This window comes from Rattus norvegicus, chromosome 10 (assembly GCF_036323735.1).
Source record: "Rattus norvegicus strain BN/NHsdMcwi chromosome 10, GRCr8, whole genome shotgun sequence".
NCBI classification, from domain to species: Eukaryota; Metazoa; Chordata; class Mammalia; order Rodentia; family Muridae; genus Rattus; species Rattus norvegicus.
The window spans coordinates 47,456,843-47,475,307 of NC_086028.1; the positions used below are offsets into that span (position 1 = coordinate 47,456,843).

The 18,465-nt window shown below is 45.8% G+C and overlaps 2 protein-coding genes across 12 annotated transcripts in view; one reads left to right on the forward strand and one right to left on the reverse strand.

Moving 5' to 3' along the window:
- On the reverse strand, positions 1 to 12,242 carry Zswim7 (zinc finger, SWIM-type containing 7). Of its 7 annotated transcripts, none has more exons than NM_001163492.1 (5): positions 12,002 to 12,092; positions 8,897 to 8,918; positions 6,095 to 6,197; positions 1,494 to 1,598; positions 1 to 381 (listed from the first exon to the last, which is right to left on the reverse strand). In NM_001163492.1, exons 1-5 carry the CDS (start codon positions 12,075 to 12,077, stop codon positions 265 to 267), a joined length of 423 nt encoding a protein of 140 aa, NP_001156964.1. In that variant the 5' UTR covers positions 12,078 to 12,092; the 3' UTR covers positions 1 to 264. The 7 variants fall into 7 exon arrangements, 4 of the variants coding, with proteins under 4 accessions (NP_001156964.1, XP_063124695.1, XP_038941349.1 ...); XR_010055147.1 differs by lacking the exon at positions 1 to 381 and adding an exon at positions 6,623 to 6,805 and having other exon boundaries at positions 1,566 to 1,598; positions 12,002 to 12,242; XR_010055149.1 differs by lacking the exon at positions 6,095 to 6,197 and having other exon boundaries at positions 358 to 381; positions 12,002 to 12,242.
- The window catches only part of Ttc19 (tetratricopeptide repeat domain 19), a 27,881-nt gene continuing 21,616 nt past the window's right edge, over positions 12,201 to 18,465 (forward strand). For 3 of the 5 annotated variants that reach the window (XM_063269901.1, XM_039086898.2, XM_039086899.2), the window contains exons 1-6: positions 12,241 to 12,421; positions 12,519 to 12,622; positions 14,311 to 14,421; positions 14,850 to 14,888; positions 15,536 to 15,592; positions 16,307 to 16,368. In XM_063269901.1, coding sequence (XP_063125971.1) covers positions 12,241 to 12,421; positions 12,519 to 12,622; positions 14,311 to 14,421; positions 14,850 to 14,888; positions 15,536 to 15,592; positions 16,307 to 16,368 — 554 coding nt within the window. Of the gene's footprint in view, positions 12,422 to 12,518; positions 12,623 to 14,310; positions 14,422 to 14,849; positions 14,889 to 15,535; positions 15,593 to 16,306; positions 16,369 to 18,465 lie in introns of all 5 variants that reach the window. The other 2 variants (NM_001415772.1, NM_001109644.2) reach the window with 2 other exon arrangements.

An 18,465-nucleotide genomic window follows, 5' to 3' on the forward strand; every position in this document is an offset into this window, starting at 1 on the left:
TTGCAGGCACAACATGGCTCAGGCTTTATTTGAGTCAACACTATTTAATTCTACTCAGGGAGATTTCTACCTGTGGGGCTCAGAGGCTGGTTGATATTAAGATCATAGAGGGCTCTTAACCGCACACACCCTCTGCAGCCTGTGAGGGCAAAGTGACAGTCACAAGTCTGGAAGTGCATCCCATTCCTCCACCTTGTGCGTTGAAGATGTGAAATATTTCCTGCTAGGCTTCTGTCTTGGAAGTCCATGTTCCAGCCACATCTTTTATGCTTCTTGTGTCCTCTCCATCAATAACAGGTCTGTCAGTTGCTTGTCAGACACACTGAGCTGCTGGCAGTTCCTCAGAAGCTGACTAAGATAAATTGCCAGAAGATGCTTACACTGAAACACGAGATACAGACCTGTTAGGGACAAGCAGGATCATGTTTGGCCAGTCTACCCAAGACCTCACCATCACATGTGAGGAGGAGAGGGAAACTGCCATGGTTTCATCCTGGCCTTCGGAGTGTGGTTACAGCAATGGCTGACGGTCCTTGAGGCACTGTACTGGCTCAGTGTTCCTCCCCAGTGAGCTCATGCGACTCTAATAGCTACCCAGCAGCTTCAACCTTCACTGTAATGAATGTGCAGAACCACGACTTCACTGGAAGCCTGGCTACCTTCTGGGGTGAAGGAGGAGTAGGGGAAATTCTCACATATACACACATGTGGGGAGATGACCCTGTCAGACCTATGTTAGAGAACACAACATTGATCCTGAGAGGACCACAGTACAATCCTGTCATTCTACAGGTGAAATGTACCTTAGTAGTGGTTAGTGGCATGTATGTGTGTGTATGTATGCATGCATGTATGTGTGTGTGTATGAATGAATACAGATGCTCAAGTTGGCACCAAACTCCTAAGATTTTAAGTTGCTACTAGTATACAAAAAGTAGGAACGAGGGAGACTTTGTTGTTCTCTACTCTGGCAAGACTAAGACTAACCACCTGCTCTCAGGAGAGGAGGAGGATGCGTTTCTTTCCCTTTGAACTAGGGATGTGCAGATGGGTGCTGTCCTTACTTGATGCTCTGGAGTCTGATGGGCTCACAAAGCCTGGGTGGAGCGTTCCTGCTGCACGTGGGGTGAGGGTGAGGCCAGGCTGTCCTTAGGAGAGGGTGTGGGGTGGGTGCACCTTTTATTTAGTTCTCTTTGCTGGGCCGTCTCCTTCCCCAGCACTCATTCCCAAGATTACCTCACTGCCCCCACTACCTCATCTGTGACCTTTTAAATAAAAAAGCAGGAGAGTGATACCAAAAATGACACTGTGTTTTAGGAGTCCAGGAGGTGACTAAGACAAAGGCAATAAACCACAATTTCTTCCACCATTGAGGGAAATGCCCATTCTGAGTAAGCTCCCACCTCCCAAAAATATGTCTCTTAAAGTCTGAAATGAGGCTAGCCTCTTCTCTCCCAACTTGTGTGCAGTGGTGAGAGAGAGGCCACTCTTACCAGCAGGCTGTCACTCTTCCTTAACACTGAGAAGGAGAATGCTGGGCACGAGCAGTAGTGGCAGGAAGCCAGACACGTGTACGTTGTGCCAGAACTCCCTAGCACCTGGGAGGAACAGGACAGCGTTAGTTTGCTCCTGGTACAACTTCCCGACAATCCATTCAGTGTGTCAGAGTCGCCTACGGACATCACGGAGGATCTGCAGTGGGTTTATACGAAAGGAGACACAAGTTGGCTCTCTGAAGTGTGCAAACTCATCTCCTCAGCTTCCCAGGACTTTGGAGAGTAGAAGAGTCTATTTCAGCCTTCCGCATGGTGACTTTGTTCCATGTGATGCACAGGTCTCAGCCTGCAGAGCTAAAATGGAAGGCAGGAAAGCCTTGTGCACATTTTATCGTGGGCCCCTCGACCCATGGCATTAGACATTTCTAAAGCTGCTGTGACCTGTTACAATCCCGGAGATTATGAAATGGATCAAGGGCGTGGGGAGGCAGAGGCAGGGCAGCCCTCAGATGAAAGCAGAAGGGTGTGAGAAGCTCGGGATGCACTGGCGTGGGAGGATAGACAGAGCCTTGGGAAGGGGCTGGCCCAGCTGCTCAGGACAGAGGTCTCAGAACCAGGCGAGTTCACACCTGCCTATTCATCCAGCACTGGAAGGACAGGGACTTGGCTGTTGGTGAGAGGCTCAGTACAGCAAACACCCTTGGTGACACTCGGAGTACCAGGAACAAAGGTTTGTCTGATGTGAATGGACCAGTTTGCGGAGAAACCACTCCTTCCACCCAGCAGCCCAGCATTTCCTGTTGGATTCTGAATGTCCCCAAAGGCACGTGTTAGAAGCTTGGTTGCTATGTCCTGGCACATGCAGGGAAGGGCCGACCTTTAGGAGGTAGGATACAGTTCGAGGGAGTTAAGTTGCTGGGGGATGCCTTTCCAGGAGACACTGGGATTCTAACCTCTTCTTGTCCTGCCTTTGCTTCCTCAGTGTGGGGTGAAGAGAGTTTCTCAGCCTCCTGTTCCTACTGTAATGTACGGAGCTACCATAGGCCAATACAACAGGGCCCGGTGACCATGGTTGGAGACCTCTGAAACTGTTAGCCAATATGAACCTACTCTTCTTTACAGTGATGTCTGCCAGATAGTCACCATAGTGGTAGAGACCTAATTGATAGCAGGTATTAAAAACCACCTCTTACACATTCCTATCCCAAGGCTTGCTGTGTTAAGAACATGACACACACACCACTGACCATCAATACAATTTCCCTAGTGAGTCTCAACAGTGCGGTGGACATTAGTGCTGACCGCTTCCCACTTAATCAGAGTGAAGCCAACTCACCAGCACACAGTGGCGATGTGGGTAAGCACCGTCTCTCCAGACTACCGAGAGAGACCTTTAAAGTTCTTCCTTTACTTGACTCCCCTGTCTTTTCTCTCTAGATTTAGCCTTAAGCAAGCAAAGCCTCCAGGGGTCTACAGGTCCTGGATTTGTCACAATGCTTCCTCCTGGATTATGTTGAATCAAAGCCTGGTGATTTAGAGACAGGGATAAACTCTAGAGGTTCCCATGCCTTACCCTTTCCAAGGCTGTCTGAGATTCAAAGTAAACTGGTCAAATGCCTGGGGCGGTAGATACTCTAAAAGACAGGAAATGCTCTGATGTGCTTCTTCCTTATCTAGTTGACTACTAATGAACCCAATAATCAGGCAAAAATCTGAGCTAGACATGTTGAGAACTGGAAATTGACCTTAAGGGTAATTAATTCAGTGGAAGAAGGACCCTCTCTTACAGGAACTGCTCCGAGTTCTTCCCCACATCATAGCATGGCCTGGAATGTGCCCCCTCTCATTCCCCCTCCTTAACTGAGATTTTAAAAAAAGAAACAGGAAAGAACACACTCAAGACCAGGACTGGATTCACAGGACTCTCACCAGTAGGAAGTCTGCAGTGACTATGAGGAACTTATAAGATGGCCCCGTTTCACAGGTACAACCTTCTAAGGACTGTAGGCCCCTAGGCTACTGCCCGGCAGGGGGCTACATTTATAAATCTCCTGCATCTTTCTAAAAAACAGAGGTTTACAGTTCTTGTGCTGGTACAGACTGGGCCTATGAGCCATGTTAGTTCATAGAATGAGAGCAGCTGAACAGAAACGTTAAACTTGTAGCATGCCATGTTTTCTAGGTTCTACAGGAGGGCTGCTTGGGAACCGGGATTGCTGAGTGAGGACGTTAGGACTGGACCCACGTCTGCCTCCTAGGATGTGCAGTAACAAAGGGATGGCTTTAAATAATTACACTTCATACCCGGAGGACAGTGAAAATATTGGGTTGAACTACGGATTAAAGATTGACTCACGGAATGGTTACGAGCTGGGTACCAAGGCAGTGTCTGACTCAGCATTTATCATCGTACACAACCAAGAACCAAGGCCGATTCTTACTGTATTACTGTACGGTACACGGTAAGACTGATATGAGGCTGAGGTTTCTGTCTCATTCCACACCAGAGCTGACAGCCCCGTATCTGGGGTACGTTTTTATGATAAAGCAACACAATATAATAAAGGACGTGACAGACAATCATTACGAAAGTCAGATTCAGGGCTGGAGAGATGGCTTAGCAGTTAAAAGCACAGACTGCTCTTCAGAGGTCCTGAGTTCTATTCCCAGCAACCACATGGTGGCTCACAACCATCTGTGATGGGATCTGATGCCCTCTTCTGGTGTGTCTGAAGACAGTGACAGTGCACTCACATAAAAGAAAAAAACCAAATACATCTTTTTTTAAAAAAAAAAAATAGAAAGTCATATTCATAAATATCATTAAAATAGTTTTAAACAAGACGTTTAACATTTTAGCTGGTAGCCAGGTCACATAGGTGAGGGGCAGCTAGAAGTCTGCCTGCTCTGGTCAAGTACTATGACAGTTATGGAGCTGTGACCAAAAAACTCTTTTACCCTGACACTTTTAAACGCATTTATATTATTTTTATTTTATATATAAGAGTGTTTGCCTATGTGTATGTGTGACACGTGTGTGCCTGGTGCCCACAGAGGCCAGAAGAGGGCGCCAGATCCCAGAGTCACAGGCAGTTGTGAGCTGCCCTGTGCACAATGGGACTGAACCTGGATCCTCCACAGGACTGCTGAGCCTTCTCCCCAGCCCTGACACCAGAATTCTGCAGTGAAGAAACATGGGGAAGACTGGAGGGTTCTAAGACTTGGATATTCTAAGTATATAAAATACAAAAAGATAACACAAGAAAGAAACTTAGTAGCTCCAACTGATTGTCCATCTATAAATCCACTATGAGAACTGGTTCCTTCTTTTAATAAGAGTCACTGTCTTGGTCTCAGCTCTGACAAGTTCACTACAAGCTAGAATTTAAACAATAAGAAGATTTCCTACCCACTGATGCGTCTTTCTTAACCATTGTGAGCCAAGCACATATTTGAAAATTCTGTGTCCTTTCTAAGATGCCCTTCCCTCAACCGTGGGCACACTCACCACTGTCTCACACAGCTGACCTGGGAGCAGGTGCTTACGCTGGCACACTGTTTATAGAGTCATTTTTCTAGTTGCAGGTTCAAGTCTGGCAAGTGGGGTAGCCAAATGTGATGTTACTTTACCCTTTGTGTATCAGTGTCTTGCAAAAGAAATACTTTGCTTTGCTTCTGGAGAGAGTAACCAGTAACATGGAAACAATCCAGAGTATGGTTAGAGGCCATCACCTCACAAAGCTACTCTAAGCGCCAAGGGGCAAACTGAGGTCTGTACGGACCTCCTGAGCCCAGGAGTCTGACTCCTCAAGAATAGTTCTTGACGACAGCTTTGAAAGACCGATGCTCATGAGATTATTCTAATCATATGGCCTCAAGAAACATTGACTTTTCCCTGTAAACAGGAGATCATGAACAAGAAAGATGGAAATGCTAATAAAGGTATGGGGGCCATGTAACCCTATGATCAACAAGAGAGCCAAGGCTGGTGTGCTCCATCAGACTTGAGAAAAGAGCCTGTCCACACCACTGTTAGTTCTTTTAGTGCTACTGGTCCAATCGAACAGGCGTATTTATCTTTCATTTCTAAAGTGCCTGGAGATACTATGTGACGTACAAGCCTGGCACAGTAATGTCAATATTACATGTCCCTGTATGTGAAATCTAAAACAGTTCAACTTACAGGATGGTGGCTACCAGCATTCAGGGGTGGAGGGAGGGGCTCGGGGAGATAGCCAGAGGGGTCAGAAGCTTGGGAGAGTTACTGGCTACAGTAACTAACAATGTGTCACACTCTTGAGAATCTCTAAGGGAGTGCTCTTATCACAGAAAAGGAAGCGTACAAGGTTTTTTGAGGTAGCTGGATATGTCAACAGCGTGAAGCTATATGGTATCAAGATGTCATTTTGTATTGTCATATATAGCTTCTGTCAATGGAAAATAAATACAAACCTTTAAATTATGATACATTAACATTACTAAGTTGGGTCACAAAGCTCAGTACACACTTCATGTTGGTCGTGGGCTTCTAGAGAGACTGTGAATAGATTATGTCCTAAGGGCTTCTGTTTTGATTATCCCCACCTCTAGACTTCTACCTGGTAAACACGCCTCCCGCTGGGTGATGAGATTAAAGTGACTGACTCTCGATCAACTAGGTCCAAGGCTTGGATGGCTGATGACCCAAACACAAACTTCAGCCTAGGGAATAAAGACACTGGATTAGGAGGGCCGATTCGGAGTCACCTCAAGAACTTGACACGAGGTTTACTGTCCTCTTTTTGTGTGTGTGATGGAGACTGGACCTGAGGCCTCCTGCATGGTAGGCAAGCACTCTACCACTGATCCTCAGCCCTGCACCTCCATGTGTGTGCTGCTCCTCGAGTGCCATCCACTTCTTTTACACAGGGTTGCTAACCAGCCTGCAAGCTGCCATAAGGCTAGAGCTGAGATTTTGAGCACAGGCCAGAGCTGGCTTCTTGTAAGTGGTACATGGCACTGGGATCGAACTCAGGCTTCTGTGCTTGCACAACAAACAGTTTACAACTGAGCTACCTTTCCAGCCAACCCTACCCTTAAAACAGAAAACAAACTTTAAATTTGGGAAAAATATTAACAAAACCCACGGGCTTGGGTAGGAGAGGATGGCTCCGAGGTTCAAGCACTCGTTGCTCTTCTTGAGGACCAGAGTTTGATTCTCAGGACTCACGTGGCGGCTCCCCACCGTCTGTAACTCCAGTTCCAGGAGATCCAATGTCTGTGTCTAGCCTCCGTGGGCACTGCATGCGTGTGGTGCACAGACAAACATGCTAACAAAACATCCATACACATAAAACAAAAAATTAGGAAAAAACAACCAATCAATGAAACCAAATCCATGGATTCATTTGCTCCCCAGAATATGTGTTAATTAACATCTCGCTCACTTATTTCAGAAATTCTGTTGTTTTAAAATAAGACTATACTATTACAGCTTAAAAAAAGCTTTCTTCAGGGTTGGATTTAGCTCAGTGGTAGAGCGCTTGCCTAGCAAGCGCAAGGCCTGGGTTCGGTCCCCAGCTCCGGAAAAAAAAAAAAAAAAGCTTTCTTCATACTTGATTAAAGAGCTCCCAGACACTTCGTTCCTTTCTATCTCTCTGGCAAGCATTTACTCATCCCTTCCTCAGTCTGGGCTCCCTCTTCCCTCGCTCTGTCTTGCACTGCAGAGTGAGCCCAGGGTCTCCTCATTCAGCACACACCCTGCCTCTGGGCTGCAACCGCAGCACGACCTCATACTACTTACTGGTTTCTTTCCTGCTAAAGTTTTTGTTTCTTATTACTCATGGAGTGACTGTATGTACACACATGTACATATGTGCCCATGCACAGATGACACTGCTTTTAAAGTCTGAAGTATAACATGTGCACTGCCTCATTTTCCCAGAATCTAGTCTCGTACACAACAGTACTGGAAGAACTGAAGAATGCTTTCGAATTCTTTACACCAATACATAAAGATCGATTTAGTGAACAAAAATAGGGATTTGCTGAAGAGCCTCTTAATCAGAGATAACCACGGTTAACTTCAATTAATTTAAAAATGGCTTTGTCTCCTTCATGACTTCTATAAACATCTCTCAAACACATGAAATTTTTTTTATTACTTTTGATGGCTATAAAAATAGCTCTATTGTAAAAATGAATCATTTTTACTTTCATTAAACTACTTTTAAGTAGATTATTTCCAATTTGTTGTGTTGCCCTACTCAGTACTGGGTGAATCTGCTCATTGTAAAGCCTTTCCGAACATCACAGTTACCTCCTTGGGTGACATTCTTGTAAGAATATCCAGCTCAAAGAATAGGTATGCTTTAAAGCCATATTGCCATTGCCAGATGTCGTGGTTTGAATTGAGAATGGCCCCCATGGGCTCCTGTATTTGAATGTTTGATCCACAGTTGGGGGAACTGTTTGGGAATGATTAGGAAGTATGACCTTCTTGGAGGAGGTGTGTCACTGGAGGTGAACTTCAACGTTTCTCAATGCCACTCCCAGTTACCTCTCTCTCCCTGACTTGTGCTTGTGGATCAGATGTAAGCTCTCGGCTGCTTCTCTAGCATCTTGAACGTCTGCCTGCTTGCTGCCATGCTGGTCAAGGACTCATAAGAAGGTCAGAAATTAAATGTTTTCTTTTATAAGTTGCCTTGGTCACAGCAGCCCGAGATACTACGCTATCTCCCAATTGACATCTCTAGCGAGGTATTACTTATCCATTTCTTCATATTCCTGTTAGCATTTTTTCCCTGGATTGCTAGTTTTATAGACAAAATTATATTTTAAGTTGTATTTTATGATTATTAGTAATATTAATCATTTCCCCCAAAAGTTTTTTGGTTATTTGCACTCTTTTATTATTTTCCTATTTTCTAGTCATTAACTTATTTCTAAAAAGATTTGTTTTATGTGTAAGTACATACGTCTGAGTATATGTAAGTGCACTGTGTGTTCAGGTGCCCATGGAGGTCAGAGAGGGATATTAGGCTTTTGTGTAGCTGAGGATGACCTTGAACTCCTAGACCTCATGCTTCTACCTTCCAAGTGCTGTAATTAAAAGTGTGCCCCTGACCCCCCCCCATTTTAAACTTTTAAAAAAGTGTGTGTATATAGATGTTCGCTACATGCAGGTCTGTGCACCAAGTGTTTGCAGGGCCCACAGATGCCAGAAGCTGTACCCGATCCTCCAGAGCTGAGGTATAGGTGGTAATGAGCCTTTTGAATGGGACTCTGTTCCTCTGGAGTAGGAGCGAGTCTTATCTCCAGCCCTCTTCTACTTTTACAAACCAAGGAATAAACTGAAAGGATCTGGCTCTTAAAAGTGTATAGCTTTTTTTGTTATAGATCAAACAAGAAACCATACTTACGATAAGAGAAGCTCGTCGGGAACTGTAAGGAGGGAACAGGAGGGTTAATCATGTTAGAGCAGTGAATGCAAACATGAAGATCTTATAACAACTATTCCAAATCACCATGTAAGATGTACACAGAACCTACATATCCAAGTGTGCTTCTTTCCCAACTGAAACAGCAGTAAGAGGAGTATTTACTTACTTAAAGAACTGTTAGTTCCCAAGGATGAAGAGGCAGGGGAAACAACAGCTAAACTACACTGGATCAAACACAAAAGTGGAATGTAACTTTCCAGACGGACCACATAGAAAATCTGAAAGACACAGTTAAAGGAAGTTCCCAAGAAGCTGAGGCAGGGACAGAAAGGTTAAATATAGGAGACAAATCACTTAGGGACAACAAAGGACATTCTATAGCCAAATGACGGGAATACTAGGAAGAAAAACCAAACGTCTATGAAGTAAGTTAATAGAGCCACATGGTAGAGTGGAAAACTAAACCAGGGGCTGGGGAGATGATGCACCTGCTAGGTGGCCGCTCTCGGTCAGCTGGAGTTTCGTTTCTAGCACCCATACTGGGTAGCTCTTCACTTCTGTACTGCAAGCTCCACAGGGCCTCTTCTGGCCTCTGGGGCTCCCTCACACGTGGACACATGCAGACATACATCCATCCAGGAGTAAAAATGAAACTCGAACAAAATCTTATCAGAAGCTTGAGAATCATGGTCATAAAGAAGATATAACTGGCTCTCCATACACGTGGGACCAACATCTTTGGACTCAACTAAGAGGAGATAAGAACTGAGGGGCGGGGCCACGGCTCAGCAGTTCATTCCCCCTGCCCGCAACTCCCAACAGCTGGCTCACTTTCCAGTCCAAGGGGATCTGGTGCCATCTTCTGGCCTAGGAGGGCACTGCACCCACATGGTACACTGATACACATGCAGGCAAAACACCCATGGAATGTTTAAAAAGAAATGGAAAGGCAGGTACGTGCCTGTAACTGTGACACTCGGAAGCCTAAGGCACGAGCACAGGGAGCTCAAGGCCAGCCTGGACTATGAAAAGGCCGAACAAAACCAAACTGAAACCAGTACTACCAGCCCTGGAAAATTCTGAGTCTCTACTAAACATGCCATTCTTCTCTCATTTTCCCTAAGCAACCCAGGACGTCTTCTACCTACCTAGCATGTTAGAGTACAAAGGAAGGTGAGTCTGGATCACGTGCCATCCTGCCAAAGGAACTTGTACGTTGGCAATATGGACAACCATGGATACTTAGGGACAATTCAAATACCCAGAGGGGAAAAAAAGCCACAGACAAAATTCAGCACCAGAGTTAGATGCAAAATGCTAGATGATTATGGAACAATGTTTTCAGATGTCTGAAGAAATGTTCTTCCCAACATGAGACAATACCTTTTAACTGTGAGAGTAGAAAAACCTTTTTCAGACATTCAAAGCCTCAAAAGTACAGTTCATGCCTTCGTCAGGAACCTACTCAAGTACGTACTGCATAAACTAAGACAGGTAACAATACACAAGTGGATAAACAAGAGGAAAGTAAATTGTAGGAAATGCTAAACTCAAGACCCAAAATGGGAAAAGAGAATTCCCAAGCCTTTAACACTGAAGGAAGATAGCAGTAGCCCGACCGGACACCAGCGAGTCCATACTAGGCAAGTCGGCAGGCTCTAGGCAGATTTCTTTACGAAAATGTAACTGATAAAATGTCTTTTTTTACCTTAACATTTTGAGTGGAGGCCCATGATAGTGGTGAAAAAATTTGAAGTTCAAGTAAAAATACATATGTAGAAAACTAAGTAAGCCAAGATGGTTATAATTCAGGGAAACCAAGTAACCCAGGAAAGGAAATCAAAGCTTCCTACATAGCTCAGTACCAACTAGTTTAAACCATATATGTGCAACCTGTACTTATATTCTGCAAGGTTACCAAGGAAGATCAGGGATTAGGAAGGAGTACTCAGAACCAATATTGAAAAGTGTCCTACTAAAAAGTAAACACAAGAGTCTGTTTCTGAGCTCGGGGTCCCCTTCAGTTGTTGGCATATGTATTAACCCACCAACAGCCCCGTTCTAGCAAGTGTTCTGTAAACATCTCAGAACATCTGCGGTCAAATTCTGCATGCAAGAGCTCACAACAGACTGACAACCCACAACTTTTAGAAATCAAAACATGTTTGAATACCTGGTTGGCTGAATCTTTTACACATACGTAAAAGGCCAAATTGAGACCATTCGTTTGCTTATTTTTCTTGTTCTGTTAAAGCGGTAACGCCAACCCTTTCACAGAGCACAATGAATGGGCAGTAGCAGTCTTGAGCTCTAATTTGACTATCATTTAGAGAGGCTATTTTTGGAAGAGTACTTCTAACTAGTCTACACTCCAAAAGCCTTCTCCCCTCATCCCCGTCTCCCTTTTTCAGATAGTCTCCAGTAGCCCAGTCTGGCCTAGTATTTCGTAGCTGAGGGTTGACCTTGAACTTTCCCTTCTTTTGTCTCCACTTTCCAAGTGCGGAGATTACAGCCATGTGCTCAGTCTTAGGCGGCGGCGGGGAATCCACGGTAGCTCTATACATGCTAGACAAGCCCTCTATTAGCTGAGCTACGCAGTAGATCCTCATTACTAGTTTCCCCCATTGGTAGCTCCTCCTACTCTGGCTGGTAAGCAAAGATCATCCTTGTTTAGTCATTTTGTTGGAGACAGGCATAGGGCGACCTCTACAGGTAGAGGAAAGAAGTACTTTTCAACTTGCAGATTTCTTTAAAGGTTTTGCATCCCTAGAATGTTTTTAGTAAAATATGTTTACTAAACAAAGTAAACAAGAGTGTTTTTTTTAAGCTTTGCATCACGGATTGTGGATAATGATTCCGAGTAACTCAAAATTGTCTAGGCATCTGCCATTCCGCATCCCTGCCCTCGCCCACTCCTTGGGTATACCCAGTGGCTCTCTTCAAGTACCCGGGGTTCCCGCACACCGGCTCGCACTCAGGGATCTGACGTCTAGTCATTCAAAGTCCTCTAGTTTAGCGATTTAACGAGCACAGGCTTCAGGGACAGAGCTATACAGGATAAGAATAAAAGTTCGCGGGCCATACTTCTCGCGCTGTCCCGCACAGCGGCGGCTATCTCGCTCAGGAGCTCCTCCACGACCTCCGGGAGCGTGACCGCCATAGCACGCCGCACGACTTCTCTTCCCGTGGGCTGCGAACTCTTTGCGCGCGGCAGGCCGAAGGCGGGGCGAGGCGGCGTGACGTCATCACGCGTCATCGCGCATGCGGACAGGCGGGGCGTCCCGGGCCAGCCGCGGCTAGTGGAGCTGTGAGGACGCGTCGGCATGTTCCGGCTGCTTCGCTGGCGTCTGGGTCGAACCCTGCTGCGGGCCGCGGGCCGGCGGTGCGGGGGCTGTACTGCGCGCCTACTGCCGGAGCGGGCCGGTGACGCGGGTCCGGGCGCGGAGCGGCTGCGGACCCGAGGCGCGCCGGCGCGGGGGCACCGAGTGCTGCCGCTGTTGGCAGGTGAGCGGAGCGCTCCGGGCGGGGCCGGCCCGGCGGGGGCGGGGGCGGGGGCGCGGGCACGGGCCGGTCCCGGTGACCTCTGAGCCGCTTCTCGCAGCGCTCGCCTGGTTCTCGCGAACCGCGGCGGCAGAGGAGCAGCCGGGAGAGGACGCGACAGACGAGGCGGAGGCAGAGATCATCCAGCTGCTGAAGCGAGCCAAGGTGAGAGGATCGATCGGGCGTGCGCGCTCTCCGCTCCGCTTCCCGAGGCCTGGATGTATTGGCCCGGGGTGGAAAGTTGGGATGCATCCAGACTGGTCCAGGGCGAATCCTGCAGCAAAACCGCTGCAGTTGTGAGTGCAGGTGGAGACGGCACCCTCACAGTTTCCTTATTTATTTTGTCCAAATGTATTGATTGAGGATGTTTTGCGGGGGTGGCTTTAATCAGTTAACATCCAAGCCGAAATAACATTTTGTGCATAGAATATGTATGACGTCCCGAAAATGCAATTTAGTATCATTTATGCCTCTTGGTTCACGTCTAAATCTGTTTCTCCACATCCTTTTATTCCCTCCAGGTTTATTTAATTTCTTCCAACGGGTTCGATATCGACTTAATGCCAACAACGTCCAAATTTGTGTTCACAGACTGCAGTGTGTCACTGACATGCTGTCTCTATTGCAAGGCTCTAGTTATGTCTCAGATTTAGCGTGCCCTCCTCTAAGCACTTTTTCTTAAATTCCTTCCCCAAAATGTGTCTTTAACAGTCTTCTTTTTACCCCCTAAAAAATTAAGCCTAAAAAAAAAACCATAGTGGTTCCTCAGGCAGATCTCTGTGTGTTTGAGGCCAGCTTGGTTTACAAAGCAAGTCCAGGACAGTTAAGACTCTGTTACACAGAGAAACCCTGCCTCAAAAGAAAAAAAAAGGGAAAATATAATGGTTCTTAAATGTGTTGTTGATAATTCCCAGTTACACAGTAATGAACACAATTGCTGTCAAATCCAGAACACTTCTCAAATCACCCCCACCACCACCCTTCCCCTCTATTTTCCTAGATTTTCTCACACAGGTCCTGTTCTCTTGCCCCAACTGCCGTCCATGCAGCAAACTGAGTGATGGTTTGAAAATGTAAATCAGTGTAGTGCCTTCTTGTGTGACAGCTGAGTGACTTCTCCTTGTATCTGAGAAAACACAAAGCTCTGTCAGGGGCTGCAGGACTGGAAGTGATCAAAGCCAGCTGTCTCATCCTCCTGTGGCAGTAGCTGGGATTCAGCGCACGCCCTCTCTCCACCCTCCTTGCCTGTCTCCTGAAGAACCATTCTTTTCAGCCTATGGGGCTTTACCCGTGACTCTTGGGGTCATTCTTCCGTCCACTTTGTTACATGGTTAACTCCTCAGTCATCTTACCTCCTTTTACTCTCATTTTCTTGAACATGGTTTCCTTTGTCATTCCTCTGTGTTGTTTTTCTTCCTCTTTTCATGAGTTTTGATTACACCTACTTGTCCTACCTGATTCCCTGTAATCCTCAGGAAGAGAAGAAGTAGATGGAAGGCAAACAGCTTTCATGTAAGCACGGTGCCAGGCGTGGTGGCACTAGCCTTTAATTGCCACACGCAGGAGGCAGAGGCAGGTGGATCTCTGTGGGTCAGGAGTCTCTGGAGGAAAAAGAAAGTAAAGATGGCTCGCATTCCTTCTGTCTGATCCGTTAGTTAAAACCTTGTTTTGTGAGCACACCTAGATGGCAAGGGAAACTAGTCTCCCTGTCATCTCAGTGGACGAGGTATCTGGACGTAGTCGAGATTCAATGAATGAATGATTTCCTCACACATTTTGTGATGTGTCTACTCTGTAGAGTGCACCTTTTTCTTTACCTTTCATTTACTGTTCCCTCTGTCCTCTCTCTCTAGTTGAGCATCATGAAAGATGAGCCAGAAGCAGCCGAGCTGATTTTGCATGACGCTCTTCGCCTTGCGTATGAGAGTGACAACAAGAAGGCCATCACGTACACTTATGACTTGGTAACTCCTCTAACCAGTCTGAGCTGTTGAGAAGGGTGGGTGCTGAGAAAGGGATCTAGCAGCTTTATCTGCCTGGCTTTCATGATGTCCCGAAGGTATTTGTTTCTGAGTTTCTCTTGGTTTAATTTTTGTACCCTCTGTAGGGTCACTTAGAATTTCAAACCATAAAGAAGCGAGCATCTCCGTACTTTTCAGTGATGATCTGGGTTTCTAGTTTGCTTTTAACAGAATATATAAAATAAACCGTGTGCCTCTTTCACTATTGCCGTGCTCTGCTGCGTCTAGCAGATTAACGGGTGACGTTTTCTCTGTTTTGAATTTTTTTTTTTTAAAGATTGTGAAAACGGGAGAATCTTCCACTTAAAAGTTTTAAAAATCTGTGTAAACCAGCACTCTGAACTGAACAGCCATTTATAATTTGCTTTCAGATGGCCAACTTGGCTTTTATACGAGGGCAGCTTGAAAACGTAAGTCAATCACTTTGTAATGTCTTGATTGGTGATGCCTCAAGGGAACTAAATGTGAGGGTATGTTACTCCCTCTAAAAGGTCCCCAAGATACAGTGGCTGAAGGCACAGGTGTGTTTCTTCTTAATCGATCAGCCCACACGTATACCAAAGACTAGAGCAGATCAGGCTTCTCTTCATATTAAGATACGTCTCCGTCTGCGTGAGTGAGCTGACTCACCTCCAGCCCACAGGAGAGATCGGAGTGCAGGAGACAACCTTATAAAATGTCTTAAAGGGTTCTGATGTTCTCTCTGCCTCTTACTGTTAGCCAGAATTTAAGTTCATGCTATGATTGTAGCTCGCTAAGGAAGGTTGATTCAAAAATTGAGGGTATTTAAACAACTTAGTTGAGGGGGTATATATTAGGAACAGTTTGCACTCTGCCCCGTTGGTTCTGTTGAAGTTAGTTTTCACTCACCATAGGGTACTTTAAGATGTACAGAGGATGTGAGGTCCTCAGCTTTTGGTCCCTTTATAAAAATATCAGTGCTCCTCAATGGATACATGCATGCGTGTTTGCATGTGTATGTGCACACTCATATTAAATTGGTACCTAAATTAAGAGTCATGTGTAGATGGTTTAAAGAGAACCTTTATGCTTTTAGGCAGAACAACTTTTTAAAGCTACAATGAGCTACCTGCTTGGAGGAGGCATGAAGCAGGTAAGGACGTCAGCTGGTACTGCCCCTCGTCAAAGCAGGTTATAATGAAAAACTCCCTGTCATAGAGTTTCTGTTGCTGTAATAAGACACCAAGGGTAACTTGTGGAAGGAAGGGTTTATTTCGTCTTAGACTTTTTGGTAATGGTGCATCACTGAGGGAAGGCAGGGTAGGGACTCTAGGCAGGTGTCTGGAAGCAGGAATTGAAACCCGGGACATGGAGGAACGCTGCTTACTGGCTCACCTTGTGACTTGCTTCCTGTGGCTCACTCAGCCTGCCTTCTGATAGCACCCGGTCTCACCTGCCCAGGGGTGGCACCGCTCAGCTGTGAGCTGGGCCCTCCCACATTAGTCATTAATCAAGAAAATGCCTCAGACCTGCCTAAATCTCATCTGATGTCAGTTTTTGTCTTTCCAGAAAACTGTGGCTTGTATCTAGTTGACCAAAAACCAACCAGGATATGCCCTCTCACCCCAGGCCCAGCACATAAGTACTTTGACCAAAAAGGTGGCTGTTTCACCCCCAGACCTATATCAAAAGAGGTAGTATTTCACTAATTCTGAGTAATGATTGTTAAAGAATTCATAGCTGGTTAATTCCTTTAAAAGATGAAAGACTAGCTTTCAGGCAGAATTCATTATAGAAGTTAAAAATACTCTAAGAAATTTTTACTTCTCATGAATTTCCTTTTTTTTTTTTTAAACTATCCCAACAGGAAGACAATGCGATAGTTGAAATCTCTCTGAAACTGGCCAACATCTACGCTGCTCAGAATAAGTGAGTATGCTCAGAATGTAGGTATGGCGTTGGTCAGGGAGAAGACGGGGGAGCAGAAAAGTCAGACCTGGGGTATTTTACAATCTTAGTTTACCTGTTTACATCTGGGTCTCCAGAAATCAAGTACCACACGTCAAGTGTTGGCTCCTCAACCTTTTCCAGTTTCCTCCTTTGGTTTCCATTTGCCTAAGTGGAACACAGCCCTTGTCCCTGTAACGGAACTGTGGTAGTTAATCAAGTATTTGATTCTTGCTTGAAATGAGAAGGGAAATAGAGTCAGAACTGTAGTTAACTCTTCCTAGAAACAGAGGGAACAGTAAAAAGTACCTCAGGATCACTCACTCAGAGAAGCCACTCCACCAGCAGAGGAGGAAATGGTGAGAATTACTTCCGGGTTATCTCCTCATTCCATTCTGGAAATAACTGGTGTCTTGGTTAGGGTTTCTTTTGCTGTGATAAAACATTAAGACCAAAAGCAACTTGGGGAGGAAAGGGTTTATTTTGTTTGTTTATAAGGAGGAAGTCAGGACAGGAACTCAGAGTGGAAGGAACCTGGAAGCAGGAGCTGATGGCAGAGGCCTTGGAGGGTGCTGAGCTCAGCCTGCTTTCTTGTAGCACCCCAGACCACTAGTGCAGGGGTGGCACCAGCCGTGTCAGTCACTAATTAGGAAAATACCCTGCATGCTGTCTGCAGCTCCCCCCATGGAACATTTTCTCAGCTGAGGGTCCTTCTCTCAGATGACTCTAGCTTATGTCTAGTTGACATAACTATTCCAGCGTGAGTGGCTATAAAAGGAATTACTCGTGTTGTTCAAAGGTTTTCAGCGCACTTGGGAATAATCATCGGTAGGACTTTGGAGGGGCTGTAGTTAGTAGTAGAGGGAAGTCTGGATGTTGTGTAAAATATAGTGTGACAAGGGGGTACCTGGTGGGTTCATGCCAAGGTACGCCCCTGCGCGGTTATACCATGCAGTAGATCTAATACAAGGGTTTCCTGGGGGGAAAGAGAGGCGAGTGAGGGCCAGGAGAAGGGGTAGAGACAGTCCCACAGGCAGACAAATCTTGTGTAGAGAAATGAGGACAGAGACAGGCGGGTTACACCACACACACACACACACACACACACACTCTCTCTCTCTCTCTCTCTCTCTCTCTCTCTCTCATGCACTCAGACAGACAGAAAAGAGCAGAAAGGGGGAGAGAGACTGGCTGGGAACTTGTGGGAACAAGGAAAGAGTGTGAGCTCACAGTGGAGCAGTCTTTTTCTGTGTAGCCCATACCTGAAGGCCTGCTAGGTCCCTGGGAGGAACCTAGTGCACTCCTATAAGCCAACACTGGATATATAAGCTAGAAGTGCTAGTTTAAAAATGGTAGATAAATTTGAATTCTTTTTATTTATTTACTCACTTATTTTTGAGATAGGGCTTCTCCATGTTGTCCTGGTGTCCTGGAACTCACTATGTAGACCAGGCTGGCCCTAAACTTACACTTGTCTCTGACTCCTGATTAAGGGTGTGTACTACTGTGAATTTTTGACACAATTTTTTAAAAATTTAGTTTTATTTTTTACTTATTATTTGCTTATTAAATAAGTAAATTTACTATTTACATCTCAATCACTGCCCCTCCCAGTCACCTCCCCTCACAATCCCTTCCCCCTTTCTCCCCTTCACTTTAGGGTAGGTAGGGGCCCTCCTGGGTATCCCCCCACCCTGGTGTTTAAAGTTTCTTCGAGGCTAGGTGCTTTCTCTCCCACTGAGGCCAGATAAGGCAGCCCAGCCAGAAGACCATGTCCCACATACAGGCAACAGTGTTGGGATAGTTCCCATTCCAGTTGTTCAGGACCCACATGACCCCATTCCAGATGTTCAGGACCAAGCTGCACATCTGCTACATATGTATGGAGAAGCCTAGGTCCAGCCCATGTATGTTCTTTGGTTGGTGGTTCAGACCCTGAGAGCCCCAAGGGTCCAGGTTAGTTGACTGTAGGTCTCTCTGGGACGTTTTTTCTCCTTTGGTGCCTGGAATCCTTCTTCTGTTCTTCTATAAGAGTCCCTAAGCTCTGTCCACTCTCTGGCCGTGGGTGTCTGAGCCAGC